Source organism: Hippopotamus amphibius, chromosome 5 (assembly GCF_030028045.1).
Source record: "Hippopotamus amphibius kiboko isolate mHipAmp2 chromosome 5, mHipAmp2.hap2, whole genome shotgun sequence".
Taxonomy (NCBI): Eukaryota; Metazoa; Chordata; class Mammalia; order Artiodactyla; family Hippopotamidae; genus Hippopotamus; species Hippopotamus amphibius.
This window is the reverse complement of record NC_080190.1, coordinates 136,160,515-136,186,412: the sequence shown is the minus strand read 5'-3', so window position 1 is coordinate 136,186,412 and position 25,898 is coordinate 136,160,515. Positions and strand designations below refer to the sequence as shown.

Genomic DNA, 25,898 nt, shown 5'->3' with positions numbered 1-25,898 from the left:
GTTGATGTGCTGAGAAAATAAAAATGTGCTTGTAAGCAGTAAAGCTAGAGCAATACTATATATTTTGCTACTAGTTCTGTTTTTTTGTATAAATTTGCTATACGTGTGATTAATATGCAAAATCAAGCATTGATGACAGACCTGCCACCACCACCACACAAAGGTAGTGAAAAAGATATTATCTGTGATGCTCCTAAAATGCAAACCTGTGGGGTGATTTTAATGCTAAGAAATACCCAGTCAGCTTAACAACACATTCAAGTATAGGAGCCAGACATTCTGCTTTGTCCTTATTGTCCCTGTTTCACCCAAACCCTGATGAAAAAGTGGAGGGCCTTAAGTAAAGCATCTTTCTTGGTGGTTTGATCTACCATTTCTGGAAACATCATCAGTGCTAACATTCACTCAGCAAACATTCAGGGAAACTGGGTTCTAGACACTCATGTGCCAGAGATATTCAGATGATTGGAACACAGTCCATACTGCAACTAGAAATATACCTGTAATCTCAGATCTGAAATGAAAGCTAACAGAGGAATGGATTAGGGGCTTCAGGAGCTTGGAGAACTGGCAAAGGGGAGGTTTCTGTGCTAGTCCAGGGAAAGGGGCTGAATTTTCACAGGGGACTGGCAATGGAGCGGAGAGGGCAAATTCAAGAACTATTTGGGAGACTGAACCAGTAGGGGTGGTGGACTAAATGGATACAGGGGGTAAAAAAGAGTGAGGGGGTCAAAGAGAGCACTGAGGACCCCGGGTTGAGTCACCCCAAAACAGTGGTACAGTTCATTAGGTTAGGAATGGATTTGAAGGGTAGAATAATGAGATCAGATTTGGACATGATGAATTTTCGAAGCCTATGAGATACCCAGGAGGAGGCATCCTGGAGGCAGTTGGAAGCATGACCCTGGGGCTGGGTGAGAGAGGTAGGCCTGGAGATGAAGACTTCTGTTGTCATGTAGAGGAGTGGACAAAAAGAACTCCAAAGATTGTGCCAAGTAAGGAGGCAAAAGGGGAGGACCATGGATAAAACCCTGGGGCAGGCAGGGCAAGAGGAATGGCCAGCAGGTTTTATAGTAGGCAAGGAGGCATGAGGTGGAACTGGATATCTAGAGAGGAGAAATGTGAAGGAGAAGATTCCCCATCACTTGTTGTGGTACATAGTAGATGCTTTAGAAATGTGTGGTGAATAAATAAATGAGGTCAGTAACTACTGAGTTTTCATCTGACTTTAAAGCAAACCTGTTGTTTGTGTTCACTTCTACTACAATGGTTATGACAGTTGGCTTTGGAGCCATATAGAAGTGGGCTGGAGCCCAGCTCTGCCATTTTCCAGTTGGGTGGCCTTGGACAAGGTACCCAGTCCCCAAATGAAGATAACATGACTCACCTCACTAACTGATCGTTAGAGGGGGATGGCTAAATAAACTCAGGTACAAGAACATAAGTCGATGCTAGGAGCAGCTACCAAGAACGAGACTGATATTTGTGAACTGACATGGAAAAATTTCTCTGAGTGATATTGAGGTGTTTCCAGAATGGAGCAATTTACAAAACCACACTTCAATTCTCCAGGTACAAAGATCTGTATATAAATTAATAGGAAGTTCTGGAGGATATATACCAATGCAGTAATAGCAGTTACTCTTAGGAAGGGGACATGTGGTTTTTGAGTTCTCCCTATATGGTTTGATTTTTTAATGGCAAATGTATTCAACTATTTCTTGTATAATTACAAATTAATTCACTTTAGAAATAAATTTTAAAAATTATCTATCCTGTAGTGTTGTAGTAAAGACTAAAATGAGACAATCACTATAAATCTCATTGCCTGGCACAAAGGATGCTCTTGTTACACTGTACCTGGTAAGGATTCATCAAAAAGGCAATAGGAACAAACATTTCTGAGCATGGACTCTGTGCCTCACACTGTCTTTAAAAAATCCTCTTGACACCCTCTTTTTTTTTTTTTTTTTTTTGAGGTTGGAGACTAGATGGCAGAGTAGAAGGACTTGAGGTTACACCCTCTCATGAAAACACCAAAATCACAACTAACTGCAGAACAACCATTGACAAAAAAGACTGGAACCTACCAAAAAGATACTCTACATCCAAAGACAAAAAAAGAAACCACAATGAGACAGTAGGCGGGGTGCAATTGCAATATACTCAAATCCCATACCCGCCAAGTAGGCAACCCAAACTGGAAAATAATTATATCACATAGGTTCTCCCATAGGAGTGAGAGTTCTGAGCCCCACATCAGACTCCCCAGTCTGGGGGTCTGGCATTGGGACGGGGAGCCCCCGGAGCGTTTGCCTTTGAAGGATGGCAGGGCTTGATCACAGAAACGTCACAGAACTGGGAGAAATAGAAACTCACTCTTGGAGGGTGCAAACAATCTCTCATGTACACCAAGACCCAGGGAAAAAGCAGTGATTTCATAGGAGCCTGGGCCAGACCTACCTGCTGGTCTTGGAGGATCTCCTGGGGAGGCAGGAAGTGGCTGTGGCTCACGGTGGGGATGGACACTGGTTGCAGAGGTAACAAGGAATACTAATTGGTGTGTGAGCTCTCCTTGAGGTCAGAATTTTGTCACCAAGCCTGGCCCCACCCAACAGTCAGTAGGCTCCAATGGTGAGATGCCTCAGGCCAAACAATGAACAGGGTGGGAACACAGCTCCACCAATCTGTAGACAGGCTGCTTAAAGTCTTCCTGAGCCCACAGCCACCTCTAAACAGACACCTTGACACAGCTCTGTCCACCAGAGGGACAAGACCCAGCTCCACCCAACAGTGGGATGACACCAGTCCCTCTCACCTGGAATTCTGCACAAGCCTCTGAGACCCGCCTCACCCACAAAGAGGCAGACACCAGAAGCAAGAGATAGTACAATCCTGCAGCTTTGGAATGGAGATCACAAACAGAAAAAGTTGGACAAAATGAGACAGCTGAGGAATATATTCTGGATGAAGGAACAAGATAAAACTTCAGAAGAAGAACTAAAGAAGTGGAGATAGGCAATATATCCAAAACAGAATTCAGAGTAATGACAGAAAAGATGATCCAAGATCTCAGAAAAAGGATGGAGGCACAGACTGAGAAGATACAATAAATGTTTAACAAAAAGCTAGAAGATATAAAGAACAAACAGAGGTAAAAAATATAATAACTGAAACAAAAAATACACTAGAAGGAATGAATAGCAGAATAAATGGGGCAGAAGAACGGATAAGTGAGTTGGAAGACAGAGTGGTGGAAATCACTGCCACAGAGCAGAATAAAGGGAAAAAAAATGAGAAGAAATGAATACAGACTCAGAGACCTCTGGGACAACATTAAATGCACCAAAATTCATATTATAGGGGCCCTAGAAGGAGAAGAGAGAAAGGACCTGAGAAAATATTTGAAGAGATAATAGCTGAAAACTTCCCTAACATGGGAAAGGAAATAGTCACCAGGTCCATGAAGCACAGAGAGTCCCATAAAAGATAAACACAAGGAGGACCACACCAATATACATTAATCAAATTGTCAAAAACTAAAGACAAATAGAAAATATTAAAAGCAACAAGGGAATAGCAACAAATAACATACAAGGGAGTCCCCATAAAGTTATCAGCTGATTTTTCACCAGAAACTCTGCAGGTCAGAAGGGAGTGGCATCATGTATTTGGTGTGATGATAGGGAAAAAGCTACAACCAAGAATACTCTACCCAGCAAGGCTCATGTTCAGATTTGATGGAGAAGTCAAAGGCTTTACAGACAAGCAAAAGCTAAGAGAATTCAGCACCACCAAACTAGCTTTATAAGAAATGCTAAAGGATCTTCCTTAGGAGGAAAAGAAAAGTCCACAACGAGAAACAAGAAAATTACAAATGGGAAAGCTCACCAGTAAAGGCAAACATACAGTAAAGATAGGAAACCATCCACACACAAATACGATATCAAAACCAGCAATTGTGAGAAGAGGACAGTACAAATGCAGGATATTGGAAATGCATTTGAAATTAGAGATTGGCATTTTAAAACAATCTTGTGTGTGTGTGTGTGTGTGTGTGTGTGTGTGTGTGTGTGTATAGACTGCTATATCAAAACCTTATGGGAACCACAAATCAAAAATTTACAGTAGATACACACATACATACACATACACTAAAGAAAGTAATTCAAACACAACACTAAAGATAGTCATCAAATCATGAGAGAAGAGAATAAAAGAAGGGAAGAAAAAGACCTACAGAAACAAATCCAAAATAATTAACAAAATGGCAATAAGAACATACATATTGATAAATGTATTAAATGCTCCAAATAAAAGACATAGACTGGCTTAATAGACAAAAACAAGACTTGTATATATGCTATCTACAAGAAACCCACTTCAGATCTAGGGACACATACAGCCTGAAAGTGAGGGGATGGAAAAATGTATTCCATGCAAATGGAAATCCAAAGAAAGCTGGAGTAGCAATACTCATATCAGACAAAATAAACTTTAAAATAAAGACTGTTACAGGAGACAAAGAAGGACACTACATAATGATCAAGGGATTAACCCAAGGAGAGGATATAACAATTGTAAATATATGTGCACACAACATAGGAGCACCTCAATACATAAGGCAAATGCTAACAGTGATAAAAAATAGAAATTGACAGTAACACAATAATAGTAGGGAACTTTAACACCCCACTTACATTAACAGATAGATCATCCAGACAGAAAATCAGTAAGGAAATACAGGTCTTAAATGACACATTAGACCAGGTGGATTTAATTGATATTTAGAAAGCAATCAATCCAAAAGCAGCAGAATACACATTCTTTTCAAGTGCACATGGAACATTCTCCAGGATAGATCACATGCTGGGCCATAAAGCAAGCCTTGGTAAATTTAAGAAAATTCAAATCATATCAAACATCTTTTCCAACCACAATGCTATGAGACTAGAAGAAAACTACAAGAAAAGAACTGTAAAAAACACAGACACATTATGGCTAAACAATATGCTACTAAACAACTGATGGATCACTGAAGAAATCAAAGAGGAAATTAAAAAAAAAAAACAACCTAGAGACAAGTGACAATGAAAACACAGTGATCCAAAACCTACAGGATGCATCAAAAGCAGTCCCAAGAGGGAAGTTTATAGCAATACAATCTTACCTCAGGAAACAAGAAAAATCTCAAATAAACAACCTAACCTTACACCTAAAGCAACTAGATAAAGAAGAACAAATAAAACCCAAAGTTAGTAAAAGGAAAGAAATCATAAAGATCAGAGCAGAAATAAATGAAATAGAGATGAAGAAAACAATAGAAAAGATCCATGAAATTAAAGGCTGGTTCTTTGAAAAGATACACAAAATTGATAAACCTTTAGCCAGACTCATCAAGAAAATCAGGACAAGGGCTCAAATCAATAAAATTAGAAATGAAAAAGGAGAAGTTACAATGGACACCACAGAAATACAAAGGATCGTAAGAGATTACTACAAGCAACTACATACCAATAAAATGGACAACAGAAGAAATGGACAAATTCCTAGTAAGGTGCAATCTCCCAAGACTGAACCAGGAGGAAATAGAAAACATGAACAGACCAATCACAAGTACTGAAATTGAAACTGTGATTTAAAAACTCCCAATGAACTGAAGTCCACGATGAGATGACCTCAAAGACAAATTCTTTCAAACATTTAGAGATGAGTTAACACTTATTTTTCTGAAACTCTTTCAAAAAACTGAAAAACTCTCAAACTCATTCTGAGGCCACCATTGCCCTGATACCAAAACCAGACAAGCATACCACACCAAAAAAAGAAAATTAAAGGCCAATATCACTGATGAATGTAGATGCAAAAATCCTCAACAAACTACTAGCAAACTGACTACAACAATACATTAAAAGGATCATGCATCATAATCAAGTGGGATTTATCCCAGGGATGCAAGTATTTTTCAATATCCTCAAGTCAATCAGTGTGACATACCACATGAACAAATTGAAGAATAAAAACCATATGATCATCTCAATAGATGCAGAAAAAGCTTTGGATAAAATTCAACACCCAATTATGACAAAAACTCTCTAGAAAGTGGGCATAGAGGGAAGCTACCTCAACATAATAAAGGCTATATACCACAAACCCACAGTAAACATCATTCTCAATTGTAAAAAACTGAAAGATCAGGAAAAAGACAAAGGATGTCCACTCTCACCACTATTATTCAACATACTTTTGGAAGTCCTAGCCATGGCAATTAGAGAAGAAAAAGAAATAAAAGGAATCCAAGTTGGAAAAGAATAAGTTAAATGGTCACTGTTTGTAGATGACATGATATTATACATAGAAAATCCTAAAGATGCTACCAGAAAATTACTGAAGCTCATCAGTGAATTCAGTAAAAGTGCAGGATACAAAATTAATACATAGAAATCTGTTGCATTTCTACACACTAACAAAGAAAGATCAGAAAGAGAAATTAAGGAAACAATCCCATTTACCATCACATAAAAAGAATAAAATACCTAGGGATAAACCTACCTGAGGAGGCAAAAGACCTGTACTCTGAAAACTATGAAACACTGATGAAAGAAATCTAAGATGATGCAAACAGATGGAAAGATACACCATGTTCTTGGATTGGAAGAATCAATATTATCAAAATGACTATACTACCCAAAGCAGTCTACAAATTCAATGCAAACCCTATCAAATTACCAATGGCATTTTTCACAGATCTAAAACAAAAAGTCTTAAAATTTGCATTGAAACACAGAAGACCATGAATAGCCAAAGCAATCTTGAGAAGGAAAAACAGAGCTGGAGGAATCAAACTCCCTGACTTCAGACTATCTGTAAAGCTACAGTGATCAAAACAATATGGTATAGGCACAAAGAGAGACTTACGGATCAATGGGACAGGATAGAAAGCCCAGAAATAAACCCACATACCTATGGTCAATTAATCCATGACAAAGGAGGCAAGAATATAAAATGGGGGAAAGACAGTCTCTTCAATAAGTGGTGTTGAGAAAACTAGACAGCTACACGTAAAAGCATGAAATTAAAACATTCTCTAACACCATACACAAAAATAAACTCAAAATGGAAGACTGGATACTATAAAACTCTTAGAGGAAAACATAGTCAGAACACTCTTTGACATAAATCGCAAGAATATCTTTTTGGACCTATCTCCTGGAGTAATGAAAATAAAAACAAAACTAAACGAATGGGACCTAATTAAACTTAAAATCTTTGCACAGCTAAAGAAACCATAAACAAAACAAAAAGCCCACAGAATGGGAGAAAATATTTGCAAACAATGGGTCCAATAAAGGATTAATCACTAAAATATACAAACAGCTCATGCAGCTCAATATCAAAAAAACAAAACAAAGCCAAACAAAACAAATAAAAACCCAATCAAAAAAATGCACAGATCTAAATAGACATTTTTCCAAAGAAGACATATAGGTGGCTGAAAAACACATGAAAAGATGCTTAACATCACTAATTATTAGAGAAATGCAAATCAAAACTACCGTGAGGTATCTCCTCACACTGGTCAGAATGGCCATTATCAAAAAGTCTAGAAACAATAAATGCTGGAGAGGGTGTGGAGAAAAGGGAACCCTCCTACACTGTTGGTGGGAATGTAAACTGATACAGCCACTATGGAGAACAGTCTGGAGGTTCCTTATAAATCTAAAAATAGAGCTACCATATGATCCTGCAATCCCACTCCTGGGGTTATATCTGGAGAAAACCATAATTCAAAAAGATACATGCACACTTGTGTTCACAGCACACCATTTACAATAGCCAAGACATGGAAGCAACTTAAATGTCCATCTACAGATGAATGGATAAAGAAGATATGACACATATATACAATGGAATATTACTCAGCCATAAAAAGGAATGAAATTGAGTTACTTGTAGTGAGGTGGATGGACCTAGAGTCTGTCATACAGAGCAAAGTAAGCCAGAAAGAGAAAAACAAATACCATGTGCTAACTCATATATACGGAATCTAAAAAAATGGTACTGATGAACCCAGTGACAGGGCAAGAATAAAGATGTAGGTGTAAAGAACAGACTTGAAGACATGGGGTGGGGGGCAAAGGGGAAGCTGGGATGAAATGAGAAAGCAGCATTATATATACACTACCATATGTAAGATAGCTAGTGGGAAGCTGTGGCATAACACAGGGAGATCAACTTGATGACTGGTGATAACTTAGAGGGGTGGGATAGGGAGGGTGGGAAGGAGTTGAGGGAGGGATGTGGGGATATATGTATAAATACAGATGATTCACTTTGTTGTACAGCAGAAACTGGCATAACAGGGTGTAGCAATTATACTCCAATAAAGAGCTTAAAAAAAAAGATGTGATACATATATACAATGAAATATTACTTAGCCATAAAAAAGACTGAAATAATGCCATTTGCCGCAACATGGATGGACCTGGAGATTATCATACTAAGTGAAGTAAGTCTGGCAGAAAAAGACAAATATACGATATCACTTATACGTGGAATCTAAAAATGATACAAATGAACTTATTTACAAAACATAAACAGACTCACGAACTTAGAACACAGACTTACAGTTACCAAAGGGGAAAGGTGGAGGGAGAGATTAATTAGGAGGTTTGGATTAACATATACACACTATTATATATAAAGTAGATAATCAACAAGGACCTACAGTATAGCCCAGGGAATTCTCCTCAACGCTTCGTCATAACCTACATGGGAAAAGAATCTGAAAAATAGATATACATATATGATAACTGAATCACTTTACTGTACACCTGAAGCTAATACAACTTTGTAAATCAACTATACTCCAATATAAAAAATTATTTTTTTAAAGAAAGGTCACACGGATAATATGTAGTAGAACCAGCATATAAACCCACATCTGTCTGACTCCAAAGTCCTCAGTCTTAACAACCTTCACAAATTTCGTCTGTGTCAATGGGAAGGCGTGTTGGGGACAAGCAAGAAAGTAGAGATGTCAGTTCAGATTCTGTTGCAATGGTCCAGGTGAGAGGTCATGGTGGCATGACAGCAGAGGAGATGGCCAGAAAGGGGTAGATGTCGGCATCTTTAGGAATAGAGTAAACAGGACATACTGATGGGTTGACTTGCTGAAGGGTTTTGGCTTGAGAAAGTAAGAAAATAATGGTGCCATTTTCTGAAACAGGAGGTTAGAGAAGAAACCCATTTGGAGGGCAGGGAGCATCCAGGATCCTGTTTTGGCCTTGTTAGGATTTGATGCCTATCAGCCATGCAGGTGGAGCCTCTGGGTAAATGCGTATCGATCTCAGTGTTGAAGGTGCGAGGGGCGAAGCATAGAACAACAACAAAAGACCCTCTCTATCATGCATGTGGCCTTAGGCTGCTTAGTTATTTAACTCCTCTCTGCTTTAGGATCCTAATCTACAAAATGAGAATAATACTAGAACCTATTTTATAGGGTTTGGGGGCAAATTAATACATGTCAAGTTCTCAGAACAATGTTTAGTGAGTGAGTGCCAGCTGCTAACATCATAAACATCATCCTCATCCTTATGTTTTAGCTGAGAAGACAAGTGTTCAAAAGATGTTACTTAACCAAGTTCTCACCGCTAGGAAATGTCTGACCTAGAATTTTAACACAGATCAATGCAGGTTTTTTCCACTGAACTGGGGCGGGGGGGAAGGGGGTCCCTCCTCCACCCCTCCCCACGTGCATGTGTAATAAAACTGAATACAAAACTGAATATGGACCAGGGGCGGGGGGGGGGTGGGGGGGTGGGTAGAAGGGCGAATGGGGAGTTATTGTTTAGTAGGTGCAGAGTTTTTATTTTGCAAAATGAAAAAAGTTCTGCAGATGGACAGTGGTGATGGTTGCAAAACAATGGGGATGTACTTAATGCCACTGAACTGTACACCTAAAAGTCAGGAGGGAAGGGGGCAGGGCACAACCTTTAAAAGAATGACATAGCCATTCTGGATATGACAAAAAACTGGTTAGAACCAATTAGGCCCAAGATGGCAGAAGGTTTGACTTCCAAAAGATGTTGAACCTCATTATACGCTCATTGTAATACTTAGCATATGCTAAGCAACACACCGACAAGTGCCAAGACAGTTCAGAGGCCAACCACAGAAGGCCAAAAAGTGGGCCATGCCCCAATTCTTGGAAACCCCCCACCACTTCCCAGAAATAGTTGGAATAATCCTCCCACTCATTAGCCTATGAAATTACCCAGCCCATAAATGCTAACCGCCCCATGTTTCTTGCCTTTCAAGATGGACTGCAGTCTGTGCAGTGTGTCTCTCTCTCAATAAATCTAATTCTTACCTATCACTTTGCCTCTTGCTTAATTCCTTCTGTGCTGAGACACAAAGAACCTGAGCTTCATTAAGTCCTGAGACCAGGTGGGTGATTTCAATTAAAAAACAGTGGGTTCAAGTCCCACCTGAGGTACAACTGGATTTGAGTCTCAATCTAATCTGAGTTGTGTGGTTTCAAAATGGTAAATTTTATGCTACACATATTTTACACAATATTAATTAATTAAACTGAATATGGAATAAATTTGCCTTTAAGGCTGCCAGCTTAGGATCTTGGCCAAAGCTGAAGGCCTCACATTTGCTGGCGGCTCTCAGAGCCTCTGGCCACAGCCTCCCACATGCAGATCTGGATTCCTCCCTGAGTCCCCACCAACCATCCATCTCTGCGTAGCCGCTGAAGCAGACTCCCGTCCTATCCCCTCAGCCCACTTAGTTCTGTCGGGGCACGGTGGAGCAGGTTTGATGCTGGCTGCATCTGTACCTTCTGGGTCCTGCCTCCCAGGAACCTGGGCACATGCTCTTGTCTCGGATGCCTCTCCTCATGCTTAAGTGCCAGCTCAGATGTCATCTCTTTTCTGAAGCCAGAGAGGCGCCTTGTGGTGCCCAGCATCTCACAGTGCGCGGGCAGACAAGTTCGCACCGGAAGTTCCCCTTCCCACACCAGCGCCTGTCCCACCAACTTCAAGCGTCCCAGCCAGTGAGCTGCTGGGCCGAGACAGTGCGCAGGCGCGTTTTGCTCAACTAGCCACAAAGAGCGTTAAACGAAGGGCTCAGATTCAGTTTTTGGTTTGTGCTGGAGGATAAGCAATGAAACGATGTCAAGACCGTTCGTCTGACCAGCACAAAGTGATCTCCGCCATCCCAACAGCAGGCACGGGGGTGCTGTCTGCTCTCAAGCCTAGCAGTGAGGGTGTGTCTGTGCGTCCTGCCACAGCGGAACGGGATACTTGGGTATTGGTTCATGTGGACATTATTCCCCTGCAGTCTGGTTCATGCATCAGTCATTATCCAATGGGAATGTCTTGGCAGCCCTTCCCAGATTCTGGAGCTCATTTAGAAATGTGCATCGCAGGGCGGCTGTCCTCTCCAACCTTGATGGTGGCAGTGCCTGACCAGCATGTCACAGGTCTCCAGCCCAGGAGGCTTTACTAAGGATGGCACACAATGAAACCCCTTTATGAAGGCCTCCCAACCCTCTTTTCTGTTATGCATCAGCTCCCCAGGGACCTGCGATTTCTCCAGCATCACTCCCAGTGAGAGGGCCTGAACCCCATACTTTAGCCAGCTCCTCTGCCCTTGGTTCATTGATGATTTGTCAGCGTTTACTCTGTGCCAGACACTGTATTGAGCACTGGAGACAAATATCCCTGCCCTCTGAGCTTCCAGTGAGTGGGGGTGACGGACATCACCCAATAAACAAAAGTGACAAATCACAATAAGGGCGAAGAAGGAAAAGTACTGAGCTGTGATTCAGAAAGCAGAGACACTGCGTGGTAGAGAGATGTCATTTAAATTGGGCCGAGTGCAGAGATAGCCTCTCTATGGAAGGGGAGCCCTGGAGAGCAGCTGTTGCCACCTCTTTTCTCTTAAAGGGTAAGACTGCCCCTTGTCACTTCACCCCCACATTCACAGACACACAGAGGCACAAACACACCCACATACATACACACAGACACATGGACACACACACGCACACCTGTGAATTCACAGAGACCCGCATGTGCACATAGACAAACTTAGACACACACACACATACACAGACACACACACGTGTATTCCCCTCTGTGCTGCCGAGGGGCCATCTGAGGTACCTTTCCACCTGATGACTCGTGTGACAGTAAGGGACTGGGGGCACATCTAGAAGTTGTGGCCATTGCACTCAGCACAGGGCTTGGCAAGGAGCTTGGCTCCCGGCTAAACGAAGGCTCTTCGTTGATTTCATTCTGCCCCTTGGTTCCCCTCCCGGCATTGTTTGCTGAGGCTGGCTCCCCAGCCTCTCTGCACATGTGACGCCTGCACATTGCAGTTTCCAGGCATCAAACTCATCCCTGAAATATCAGCACAAATGAGTCCATGAGCATCAGGACTCAGAGCATCTTGCTAGTTCTAAAGCTGTGACACATATTTACATATTTCCGCGGGTGGGAGAGCACAGGTAAAGGTGAGCGGTGGTGGGATAGTCTGGTTCGACTGGAATTTTTATTTTTTATCTTTTTAACATGAGAGGGCTTTTTAAAAGATGGGGAGACTACTGAATAATCAGGCAGCTCATGTTTTAAAATTGGCAAAATACATAGTCATATATTTAAACTCTCGGCTCCCAGATTCCAGGGCACAGCGAAGGGCAGAGTGGAAGAGAGTAGCTTCACCTGCTGTAGAGAAACAACCCGGAATGACTTCTGGGGTTCCACTCGTTCCCAGCAGCACCGCATTCCAAACGCAGTCCTCAAATCTCAAACCCGGGAGAGGCACAAGGAAAGCTTATGGGAAAGCAACAGGAAAGCCCGGGAACACCCTTGGCTTTGTGCGTTGTGGTTTCCCTCCTCTCCTCCCACGTGTTCCACAAGAAGAACTGCAGGCTGCAACCCCGTGATAGTGGCCTTGGTGATAACGGACCCTGAACACAGTGGGTTACAATTCAGCAGCTCCCAGCAGAGTGGGTCCTGGCAGACCCAGAAAATTTGCCAGAAAAATCAATATGAAGCTGACAGATCAAAAGTGACTCATGCCAGCTCTTCCCTTAGGAAATGCTTAGATGGGTATCTGACTGATAACACCTCAGTTCTTTTCATAGTAGACCTGAAAATAGCTCAGAAGTCTTTAAATGTCTGGAGATGTAGCTGATGACGAAGAGCTCTGAGTGGAAACCTCCTCACTGCCCACAAACCCCGATTCTGTTTCTACCATATTCCCCGTCTGCCTGCCTCACGCCACATCCCTGCATGTCGGGAACGACTCTGTGCTGGACAGACCCACCAGCGTCTTTGGGAGACCAATCGTCTAGGACTCAGGATTGGCCATTCCTGGACAGGTGGGGAGTCTGGTCATCCAACACTCAGGCCCTTTGTGCTGTCAACTTTTGTGTCCCTTGTTACAAATCTCTTATGTCCCTATCACCTGCTTCTGGTTGCTCCATTGAAAGGCAGCTCCTTCCTAAATGGGCCCTTTTCTCTGTCTAGAGCCTTAATGGGCCCATGCAGATTTTTTACCTCCTCAGCTGTGACCCTTTATATCTGTGGTGCTTATTTTGAACATAAACACCAGCAGTAGCCAAAGAAGAAGTCACCAGTGGGTCTAAGATACAGGAAGGGGAAAGATGAGCCTGGTAGGGGAGTTGCAGAAAAGGATGGATTGGAAGGGGATGAGCATGAGTCGTTGGAAATTAACAAAACATGAGTTAACAAGGACTGACGTGGGGTTGGGAGCCTTTAGAATGGTTACGAAGGGACCAGTGTGTGAGATGCTGTGAAGGAAGCATTGATAAAACCTGCTGTCCTAGTGGGTGTGGGAATGACGGAGGGACAGTGAGAGGACTGTAAGGGGTATCCCTTAGACCCTGAGCTGGTGTTTCTCTATGTGGGGCCTGAAAACCACTTGCATCAAGATCACCTGCGAGCTTAAGAGTGCACATTCCTGGGGCCCACTCCTAAGAGTCTGATTTTGTACATGGAGTGAAGCCCAGGAATCTACAGCGTTAAAAGCTCCCCAGGTGATTCCAACGTACCATACAGTGGCCGTAGAGTCTACACTGCTGAAGGGCTGGGAGCAATACCTTTTATATGTATCACCCTCACATCTAATACGGTGCTTGGCAATTAGCTGTCAAGAAATGCTTGCTATGGTGAGTGAATAGCTAAACCAATGGAGAGGGTTCACAGATGACTGAAATCTCAGTCTGAGTGGCCGAGAGCACTGAGGTTCTGTTAACAGAGGTGAAGGCGAAGTCAGGAGGAAGAGCAAGCTCGGGGTGAATATATGGAGTTAGATGTGGTGACTTCCAGACTCACACAGGTAATGTGGGTGGAGTCTGGAAGTCAGGCAAGTTGACTTGTGTGTGGTCACCCGCACGTGAGTTGAGGCTCTGGCTTGCGGGACGGGCATGCGGGTGACGTGCACGAAGAGGATCAGAAGGAGGACGAAGACCCAGTGGGGATGTGACAGAGAGAGGCAGAGCCTGGAGAACCAGCAACGCAGCATCCCAAATTCGGAGAGGAGGGAGGACTGAGAACTGAGCGGTGGGTCTATGGAGTCAAAGAATCTGGGGGAGCTGAGGAGGGGCCACTAGCTTAGCAATTAGGAAAGCACCTGGTGGTGATGGGAACAGAAGCCAATCACATAGATAAAATAAGGAAGTGGATGAAGAGGAAAGCTGAGGCCGCCAGCAGAGTTCACCCCCTGGGGGTTTCTCAGGGGAAAAGAGAGAAATAGGATGACAGCTGTAATGAGTTGGCAGAGAAAGGCAAGGCCTTGGACCTCATCATCCCTAGGGCTGCCCCCCTTCCCTGGATGCTGGGCTTCCTCAGGGAGCTTTTCTTTCTTCTGTTTCTCTCTGTACACTTCCTGGGTAATCTCACCCATGGCCTCAACTTCCATCTCTCAGCTGAAGAGTCCTGTCCCAGACTTTCCTCTGCCCTCTGCTCATCTCCATCTGTGCGTCTCCCAGGCAACATGACTCAACCTTGGGATGGATCCAAGTATTCTCTGCCTCTCTTGGTGGCCCCCTCATTCACCCATCCACCCAGAAGCCATCCCAGCCCTCCATCTCTCTTCCCCACATCCAGTGGTTGACGGAGTCCTGTAGGGTTGACTTCCTTGACAACGTGCTCTGCTCCTTCCTCACCAGCTCACTCCCTTCATAGCTGGCCTGCACTATGGCAGTGACCTCACATAGGTCTCCTGGCCCCTCCCATGCCTCCAAGCTGCTGCCAGAGTCCCATTCTGACATAATAAACTGGCCAGGGTGCCCCACCCCAGTGACAAAAGAATGACACCCAAGGTCTTTTGGTGGCTTTGCTGTGGACTGCTTTTGCACCACACTGCTTTTCAGCCACACTGTCTCACATGTGTTTCACACATGCTGGCCCCGGGGGCCCTCCTCGTCTTTCTGGTGCAGGTCCCTGTGAATGGAAGTTTCTTCCCTTTCCCTTCCCTCCATATCTCTGTTCCTGACTCCTGCCACCACCCCTGTTTGGCCAACATCTGGTCCTCTTTTTATTTGTAACCCAGAAGTGCCATCCTCAAGAGGAAATATTTGCACCTCCTTTCCTTGTGTCCTCACTGCCCTCTCCATGCAAAAGGCTTTTAGTAGTTTCCATACCTCTATTCTACCAGACTGTGAAACCCTTTGGTGTGGGGGTGGGGGGAGGGGAGGTACCAGGTTGGGGGGGGGGGTGGGATTTGACTCCAGCAATAGTTACCTCCCAGGAGGCCACGGTTGGGCTAAGAGCATGTTTTATGTTCACTGGAAACAAAATGAATTCAACAAAAGGCCTGAAATAACTGCATTAAACATAGCGTCTCCTAGTCTTCCTAATTGACTGATTTTCCCCTTCGTTCTCTGCTTTTTCTTTTATTCACTCTCTCCTTCTGTATCCTCTTTTGTTTTTCCTCTTTTTCCTGGCTTCTTCCTACCCCCTTTTCCTTCTGCAGGAACTTGCACCAGGTCCTGGGCACACCTGCCCTCTTTTCCTCCCCTGTTGTATCTCCTTCCCCTTGGTCATGTCTTTGAAATCTTGTTTGTCTCTATGTTCTTCTGAAAGCATCGGCTTGTCACCTGCAAAGTCATTCACTTCAGAGAATTTTGCCAGGAGGATGGAGATACTGACAAATGAGGTCACAGAAGGAGGAACACGCTGCCGGTTTTCAGATCTACAACATCAACTGAATCTAACACCCAGATAAGGTCCTCAGGTGGAAACACTGGCTAAAGTTTCTCTTAAAAATAAGAGAAGAAAATAACCATGTGAACACAGTATTTAAGTTCTTCCCTCAAGAGGAGGTGTTTGTTGTTTCCTTTTAAGATGCAAGGGATCCTGGCCTCCAAATACCCCTGAACATCTATTTACACCCCGCACGGGAGGGAGGAAATGTGCTGTGCCCCGCCTGGTGGGAACGCAGGGGCTGCGGTGGCCGTGAGTGCCTTCCTGCGGCACATCAGTCCCCTTCCTCAGGTGCCATGAGATGGGAACCAGGTTGTCACCACACCCTTTTGAAGGTTACACAGAAGAGGACACCCGCAGATGCCACTGCCCCGCAGTGAGAACTAAGTATGGGAAGCAGGCACCCACTTGCCCTCGTCCACTTAGGGACCCAATAACCTCATGGGAACGGGGTGGGGGATCCACCAGGCTTCACAGAGGGAGCAAACATAAATGGGCAACGAGGTAGCCCTGCAGCCAAATGGGATCAATGAGATTTTCCTCTCTAATGATTTTTAGTAGCAGGAATTTGGATTAGGTGTCAATAGCCTAAAGCCCAAAGGAGACATGCACTGATTATTTTAAACTTCTATTTCCCTGACACAGACACTAGCCCAAGCATTTCTCTGGTATCGTTGTCTCTGAAACTGTCATCGGTTGTGGTTGGCTTTTGAGGAGAGCAATGAAAGCAAATAGAAGGTTGTTGGTGGGTCGTCCCTCCGCTCTGTTGAAAAATAAATTAAGCCTCTCAGGTTCTGCTCAGCGCTAGATGGAGGACGAGGGGGTGAGGCATGCAGAGATTCTGCTTCTACATCGAGATGAAGAACTGGGCAGGGCTTTAAGGATGATCTAATGCAAACTTCTCGTTTTGCAGCAGGGGGATGTGGGGCTCAGAGAGGCCGAGTGAGGTGCCTATGATCACAGAGTTGAAGGCAAAACTGGGAGCAGAGCCCAGTTAGCCTGGTGACCTTCCCACAGATTCACGTGGCCTTTGGAATGGCTCATAGTGTAGGTCGCTACTGGGTTAAGTAGGTACTAAGGGCCAGTTCCCCCAGCAACAGTCACACCAAACCAGTCACACCAAATCAGCCAGAACACTCAGGTTACCCAGGACCCAACTTGATGCCAGGGAGGCACCGTAGCAGTGCGGACCATGGTAGCTGGGCAGGTGGGGTGGCACCGGCAGGCTCATCAGTGATGCTGAACCAGACCATGTGGGAGGGGCAAACCCTGCCAGGGGCATCTGTTTCATGGGAGCTCCAAGAATTCATGACCATTCCTTCTACAGAGCAGGCTGGTGGCTCTAGGTCCTGGTGAAAAAAAGGGGCCCCACCTCTCTATGCCTGTAAAGAATGACTAACAGCTCCTCCTTCCCAACAAATGCTCAAAAAGCCCAGCCTTTCTCAGGAAATCCGGTCCCCAACGTCCAACGCCCTTGTTGTGTTTGCCACTCCACGTGTAACTGAAGTGCCCTGAGGGAGTGTCAATGATTGTTTTCTATTTAATCCGCATACACTTCAAGGCTGGAGTTCTGAGTGTGTCAGTGTTCCTCCTCATTGCTGAGTCAAGGCACGGAGACTAAAGTGCAGCCATCACACAGGATGCTTCCGCAGGGCTGCGTCAATGCCCGCACAGTAGCGTGTTAATGAGTGTTAAAACTGACAGCGCAAATACAGCGTTCTCAATTTTTAAAATTACAGCTCTGTAACAAGTCATGCTGTTAAAACATACAAGAAATACCAGTTAAGCCTTCAAGTAGATAACACACAGCCTGTACAGATCACTGCTATCCCAAAGTGCAAAACAGATCGTTTTCTTTGAAATGAGGCAAGAATTAGCAGGTAGTTCCCATTATTTGAATAGTAAGCCAAGTGGAAATAACACATCCAAGTATTAAATACCAATTACTACCTTAAGAGCTACAAATCAGCTTGGCATTATAACATGCCCCTCCTCAGCAGCAAACCCAGAAAATGTGGGGGTTTGGCAGAGAACACCAAACTATAACCAATACACATCTATGCAGTAAAGACACAGTGTCACTTCCCAGCCAGCACTTTCAAAATGCTCATCACATATATTTCAAGAAAAGCCTGGCCCGTATATTCACTCCAATGGCATTGAAAAGAACAACCTTCAAATGTTGAGAGTTAAGCTGCTCTCAAGCCCACAGCTGGAAATCGGTGATTTGAAGATTTTACTGTGTCCCCTAAAGGAGGTTTATGGGTCAGTCTGACAACCTGATGGCAAAAGATGCCACCTCATAATTATGTTCTTAACTCCAGAAACAGAGCAGGAAATTCACCTGACCTGCCCCCACAGCCACTTCCCCACACGAATTAGTTTCAGGGACCAGAAGAAACTGCTACATAAGATGTTATCTAACAAGGCCAATCAAAGCCCAGCTGAGAGCACTTGTGAACTGTGTACCTTGGTGGTACTTTGTGGGAGAGGAATCTTCTGGATCACAGTTCCATCTCTATCCTCTGTGGGAATTAACTCCAGTGTTCCAGCCAGCTGGGTTGTTCTCTCTCCCTCTTATCTGAAACCTCTGCTTGGAGTCCTTAATGCTATGAGGACATTCTCATGCTCAGAAGTGACTGAAATTCCAGGATGGACAAAATAATATATGAGTATATACATGTACAAAAGATATTAAAAATACAGTCTCTAAAGCACTTTGGGATTCCCCCAATGAAAGGCACCAGATAAATGCAAGTCATCACCAAAATGAAAAGTCAAGTTTTCCAGCATTCACATCTGCAAAGAGCAACCACTAGAGATATCTCTATTTTGGTGGTAAAACCTGCCTGTTTAAAAAGAATACTCATGAGAGTGACTGAGTTATTCAGCATCCTTCCTTGTTTCCACTTTTCACAAGCTTTATGGTCAGTGACCATGGATACCACGCTCAGTGACCCAGTACCATCAGCTTCGGTAAACTGAACAGTCCTCACGAGTTTGCACCATCACCTGCCTCAGTGCAGCTAGAGATGATTTTGTAAATTCTCTGTCTTCCAGTGCTTGAAACATCAGCCAAAGCCAAGTGCTACATGTGCAAATTCTGAGAAATGACCCTGCCCATCTAACTTGGTGGCTGGTTGCCCCTAAGTCATCTCACCTTTCCTGATGCGTCTGAGAAACAGATGTAGACGGTAGACCAGGCAGACTAGGAGGTAGCTGCCTCCCTGCCCCCTGTGAGGTTCCAGTCTGGTGGAAAGGTTTGAACTGGGGACCCAAAGGCGTAAGTGACAAATGCATTCATCCAACAAATGGCCCACTCTGTAGTAGCCATGGCAACAAGTACACAAAGCCTCTGACAATATCCTTGCCACATCCCCAAGAGGTATGTACTACCTTCAACCAACTAAGACACAAAATGGACCTTTCTAAGGAAGATCCAAGCCATAGATAAAAAGCCTGCCTAACTCCATATGTAGACCCCTGTAATCTGCAGCCTTTCCAAAGACTGAACAACAATGGAAGCCAACTGGAAAATCATCTGATTACCTAGAATATAAAAAAGAACTATCTTACAAAGGGGCCTAGGGTAACCCTTCAAAATGCTATGTGCTGGTTAACTGAAGAAGAATAGGGAGGGCATTTTGGAGAAGGAAAGAGTTCCCAACCTTCAACACAAGTTTAGAAGTTTAAAGATCTTTTAAATAGCTTCAAGCTTTTCAAGAAGTTTACAATTATTTATGACATTTTATTAAGTAACAATGCTTTTTTGTTTTACAACTGTTTCCTTTCTCCTGGCCTCCACCAACCCGCTCCCCAACAAAAGGCAGCTGAAATGGAAATAAGAACTATAATATTTCCATCCTGGATAAGCCATGTGTCTATATTTTGAATACACACTTGCACACTACCAGGTTTCCATGTCATACCAGGAACTCTGGGGCAATTAGAGCATCATATGTAACATGTCGTATCCTAGAAGCAAAATTATCTAAGTAAATTCTGCTTGGAAATAAAAGCACTCTCATTTTATAAGCTTTCAGAGCAGGCAACAAAATTTTCTAAGCTACTGCCCTTGCTAGCAACCCAACGTTTGCCTCAGAAAGACAATACAGCACTACACTTTTTAGTTGAGAAAGACAACACGATCTTATTTCTAAACATCTTAAAAAAGAAACATTTCAAAAACATGCTAATATCTAAGACACAGCAAGGTTTGGTCAAATGACCTAGACCAGGAACCTCAGCAAGAAATATAAATGTCTCTATGACCACCCTAGGAAAGATGCGGGCCTGACTTTGAAATGTCTTCAAGTATCCTGTGATTTGGCTGAAGCCCCTCTCCCTAATGCATCTGTTCTTGGGAAGAATTTCCGTCTTTGCTACATGTCTAACAAAGTAACATTCTCTAAAGAGCAACATTTAAGAGATGAACATCAGTGTACATCATTCTAAAGGTGAGCAAGGTACCCATGCAAGCCACAGGGCTACAGAGTTACAAAAACAACTCACACACTCACATCAGTCATGTGTACTTAACTTCACATTCTCTTTGTTTTGGTATTAAAACTAAACGAAAGCAATGGATAAAGAATTGAGATTCTGTTTTTTTCACATGACTGTGAGCAAAACCTCATCATATCCTTGCTGACCCCACAGATGTGTTTCCACTGGACATATTTGTGGGGCTTTTTGTACAGAACTCACACGACAACCTCAGAAATAGGAGCACAAACAACTCAGAGACAGTACTGGGCCACAAGCACTAGAATAGAGAACACAATGAACAGAGAAATTAGCATTCTAGGTGGTACTCATCCGGCAGAAAGGTGAACATTGTATGCCCACGATGCAAAGACCAGTGAGTGTCATTTCATTGAAAGGTGCAAAGGCATGGTGTCAGACACACCACCCTCTAAAAATGATCCTAAATACTGTAAAAGCAACCTGGGGCGCGTATCCCATGCATCTCTCCCCTTTGGGGCTGGGCAAACTCCTCACGCCATAACCCTAAGGTGCCTGGACTGAGCCAGAGGCACAAGAGACAGCTCAGCAGTGTGGGTTTGAGGATGTCAAGCCCTCTCAGCTAATGTAGGGAATCATTTAAACTTAGTTCACTTGGCGAGCTCCTGCTCATGTTCGTCAGGCTCGCCATGAGGGATTTAACTTTATGGGCATAATAGTCCCTTAAATTGACAGAAGGGACCTCCTTCATTCCATCCCCAAAGTCACAGCTGCGCATGGCACTCTCAAGTTGCTTTTGGCGCCGATAAAAGTGGGAGAACTTATTGAAGATCAAGGTGATGGGCAGTACCACCACTAGGATACCTGCCAGGATGCAGGCAGAGGCGGTCAGCTTCCCTGCTGTGGTCCCTGGGACCACATCCCCATACCCTACAGTGGTCATACTGACAGTGGCCCACCACCAGCAGGCGGGGATGGTGGCCAGGCCCTCATTCTCCTCCTTTTCGATAGTGTAGGCCACTACAGAGAAGATGGAAATCCCCACGGAGAGGTAGAGCAAAAGCAGCCCTACTTCTTTGTAGCTATATTTCAGGGTAGCCCCCAGAGAGCGGAGGCCAGTGGAATGTCTGGCCAGCTTTAAGATGCGGAAAATTCGCATCAGCCTTAGGACCTGGGCCACCCTGCCCAAGTTGGCCAAGGTAGGTGTGCTCTCCACAACCAGGTTTACCACCAGAGTGATGTAAAAGGGGACGATGGACATGAGGTCGATAAGGTTTAGGGCATTCTTGAAAAACTTGAGGAAGTCAGGGGCCACAGCAAACCTGGCCACCAGCTCAAATGTGAACCAGGCGATGCCAAAGTGCTCCACAATTTCGAACCTGGGGTCCTCACCAGGGTTGCCCTGGCTGTCAGGGATTTGGAAGTCCGGCAGGCTATTGAGACACATGGTGATGATGGACCCCAACACCACGAGGATGGACAGGACACTGAAGACCCTGCTCAGGACTGAGTAGCCGGGGTTGTCCAGCGCCAGCCACAGCTGTCTGCGGAAGTTGCCCAGGGGCTGCCCATCGAACTTGGATGCATCGTTGTAGAAGGCCAGGATCTCATCGAAGGAGGACGTGGTGCTCTCCTGGTCGCTCTGCTCGTCCCACTTCTCCTGTTCGGGCTCCACTTTGCGGCCGTGGTAGCTGTAGCTGCAGCAGGAGTCGATGAAGAACTCGTTGATACCCCAGTACTCGATCTCCTGGCTGAAGGAGAAGACGCACAGCTCTGCCATAACGTGAAGCTTGCCGGTGTGGTAGAAATGGAGCACGTAGGGGAACAGCTCAGGGTTGCGGTCAAAGTAGAACTCACGCTGGACATCGTCGTAGTCGTCGCAGAGTTCCAGAATGGCCTCGCGCGAGTGGCAGAGCAGCAGGCGGCCCAGGCGCGTCTCCGGGAAGCGAAGCAGCGTGTGTGAGCGCAGCCGCTTCTTGAAGCCGCCTACGTTGATGCGGATCTCTCCATCCTCGACGTTGGCCTCCGACACGTCCCACAGGCTCTGGCCCGTCATGCCGGAGACGCCCAGCCGCCCGCGCCGCGCGGGGGCGCTACACCTGGAAGCCGAAGGAATCGTGTCGGGTGAGCGCCCGGCGCTCAGGGCTCGGGCACCCTTCTCTTTCCCCTATCCGTCTCTGGCGCGCCCAGTCCCCGCCAGCGGGTCTCTGGGTGCTGAAGGACACTGGGATGGGGGGACTGTTCTATGGGGTTTGGTCCCCTCCCAAGAAAAGGCTTGGAGTGGGGGGTATGTTTCCACTAGCATGGCCGCGCCTCCACCCCCACCCCGGGGATTCTGTCGGTCGCTTCACTCTGGCGGGGGGTCGCACCCCGGCGGCTCTGAGAGCCCGGGGAGCTGCCAGCTGACCTTGCCCGTGGGCGGGTCGAGGAGACGCCCCCGCCCGCTCGCCGCAGACAGGCGGGACCAGAGCTGGGATGCGCACGGGCAGGGCTGGGCTGAGATGGGGGGCGCGTAGCTTCGGGAGGGGGCGGGGAAATTCACCGCTCGAGTCATTCACCCCGGGCAGGGGCAGGGGGCCGGCCTGGCGTCCCCCGCGTCCAGCCCTCGCGACTGGAGCCCCCTCGCCCCCCGCCCCGGGCCCGCCTGGCGCCGTGCCCGGGAGCCGCGTGCGCCGCGCCTTACCCAGCGGAGCTACCCGGGCTCGCCCTGCGCGTTCTGGAAACGCTTACCTGCGAGCACGGGGGCCCGCGGCCGAGGCCCGCGGGAAACTTCCCCGACCTGCCGGCGAGCATCGCTGTGGCCGCAGCTGCCGGCTGGCTGTGCGTGCGCGCGCGGGTGCGAGTGTGTGTGCGCCTGTGTGTGCGCCCGGCGGGCGGGGTCCGCCGAGCGCCTCCTGACTCCGGCCGGAGATGCCGCCGCCGTCCGCAGTTGCGGGAGGCTCACAGGTGGCTACGTGGCCCTGATGTTCGCAGAGCCCTCCTCTCTCGATGCGCTCGTCCCTCAGCACCGAAGAGAGGCCCGCGGGAGCCGGAGCGGGAGCTGAGCCGGTTGCGCCTCGGCGGGGGCCCTGCGCTGGGGCTCCGCGCGGTGGTGCTGAACGGACAGCTCCGCGCTCCCTGGCTCACAGCGCGGCAGCCTCCGGACTCTGGAGATGCTGCCGCCTCGGCTTCTTTGCTCTCCTCCCGCGCGTCACGGCGACCCCTCCGCGCCCCCGGCTCGACGCAGAGCCAACACCTTTCTCAACCCCTCACCTATCCCCCGGTGACAGCTGTTGTTGCCACCCCCTCTCCTCCCAGGGCGCAGGCAGGGGACTGCCTACGGTGACCTTTCCCCACTTGGGTCTCGGGGGGAGCTGAGCTGGGAATGAGGGACGGCTTGCGTCCGGGGGGAAGGGCAGGACGGGAGGAACTCCAGGTTTCCCCTTTTAGTGACCTGCTGAAAAGTTTCCTGAAGCTGCGGGGGAAGGCGGGTGGTGGGGAAGGCATCGGGAGGGGAGAAGAGGGGGCAGGGAAACCCGAGGTCGAGCTCAGCTTAGCTTGCTGGGGGCGGGAGCGCAGGCCCCACCGGCATGGGAGGGAGTCACGGAGCTCTGTTTGGGAGCTCTGTGTGGGCACTGTGTGTGCACAGGCCGGTGTGGTGTGCCAGCTTTGGAGGACTGCAGGGAGCTGTGTGTGTGTGTGTGTGTGTGTGTGTGTGTGTGTGTGTATGTGTGTGTAGTCTGAGGAAAACAGACTTTTCAGTATCTGTGCAGCATTGATAACAAATAGGGCCTCTGAGGAGTTGGGGGTGTGTGTACAGTGTGTCACAGCAGGGGAACCTAGGGCATCTCAGTGTGATGTGTGTATACAGCGGCAGACCGTGAGCTGTGTGCACAGAGTGCTGTACACAGTGCAGTATTCAGTGGGACTGTGAGAGGGTCTGTGTGTGTAATGAAATGAGAACTGTGTGTATGTGGACACAGTGTGGAGCTGGGGTGGGGGTCCAGTGTAGATGTGCCCGGTACCCGTGTCCCCATTCCCCAGGAGACTTGTGACCCAGATTTGAGCTCTTGGTCTCCTAGGATTGTTCCTTAAAGCACTGAGGGCTGGGCTGGAGCTAAGAAATGGACCCACCATCCCTGGGAAACCCCTTCCCCTTGGTCTCAGCCCTTTTGCATGATCCCCATTTGCCAAGATCAGAGCATGATGTGAACTTAGCAGGGAGCTAGTGGGCTACAGGTCTTAGACAGAAGTCCAGGGAAAGCCCCTATGGCTCTGGACTCCCAGAGCTGCCACCCCAGCCACAGTGGGCAGCATATCTTTTCTTTACTTTGCCCTGGCAATACCATCCCAGATAGATGGGTGCTCTGCCGAGCTTGAGTGCTTTGGGGATCCTCAGAGGGCCTGGGGAGGACCTTTGAGCTGGCTCCATGTGGAGTTTCCTGGAACCAAGCCTGGCTTCACGCAGAGGAGACCTGTCCCTGTGCCAGCCACCTGCCTCTGGGTATGTGGGGGTTGGGGGTGGGGGGTGGGGGAGTGCAGGTGTGCTGACTGGTGAAAGGGCCCAACACCCATGTTCTTGCAAGCCTCTGAAAGCGTGGGGATTCCAAGGAGGCAGGCCACATAGGAGGGAGAATAGGGTGGAGAAGGTCACATATTTCCTTTCTCTTTTGTCCAATGCTTTTATAGAGGAAGGGGTGTGTGCGTGTGTGTGCGCGCGCGTGTGTGTGTGTGTGTGTGAGAGAGAGAGACTGAGAGAGAGACAGAGAGAGAAAGAGACAGACAGACACACCCACACACACATACACACACACACACACAGATAGAGTGAGAAGAGAATCTGGTATTTGCTGTCTTTGTCTCCATCTCTGTTTCTTTGAGGTCTGTGTTTGGAGCAATCTCCCTTCGCCCCTGTCTAGGTCTGCTGGATCTATCATTGGAAGTCTGTGACTCTCCCCACACCTGTCTGCATTGCAATCTGGAGGCCCCTGGGTCTCTTTATCCCCATGGGAGTGCTGCTGAGAGCATGCCAGCCCTTGCTGAGGGAGAGAGAGAGAGTGTGTGTGTGAGTGTGTGTGAGTGCATGCACAATCAGTGTGTTGTCAGTCTGTTTCAACCCCGTCCCTCACCTTGGGGTTGGCGATGACTGCAAGAACTCCCCTTCTACAGGTGCCCTTAGCAGCAGTGCCTGTGGAGCAGGCTTGGGGGGCC

The 25,898-nt window shown here is 46.6% G+C and overlaps 1 protein-coding gene across 1 annotated transcript; it reads right to left on the bottom strand.

The window, feature by feature from the left end:
• Positions 1–21,003: 21,003 nt before the first annotated feature.
• On the bottom strand, positions 21,004–22,764 carry KCNS2 (potassium voltage-gated channel modifier subfamily S member 2). Its single transcript, XM_057737296.1, has one exon. It carries the CDS (start codon positions 22,762–22,764, stop codon positions 21,331–21,333), a length of 1,434 nt encoding a protein of 477 aa, XP_057593279.1. The 3' UTR covers positions 21,004–21,330.
• Positions 22,765–25,898: the final 3,134 nt, after the last annotated feature.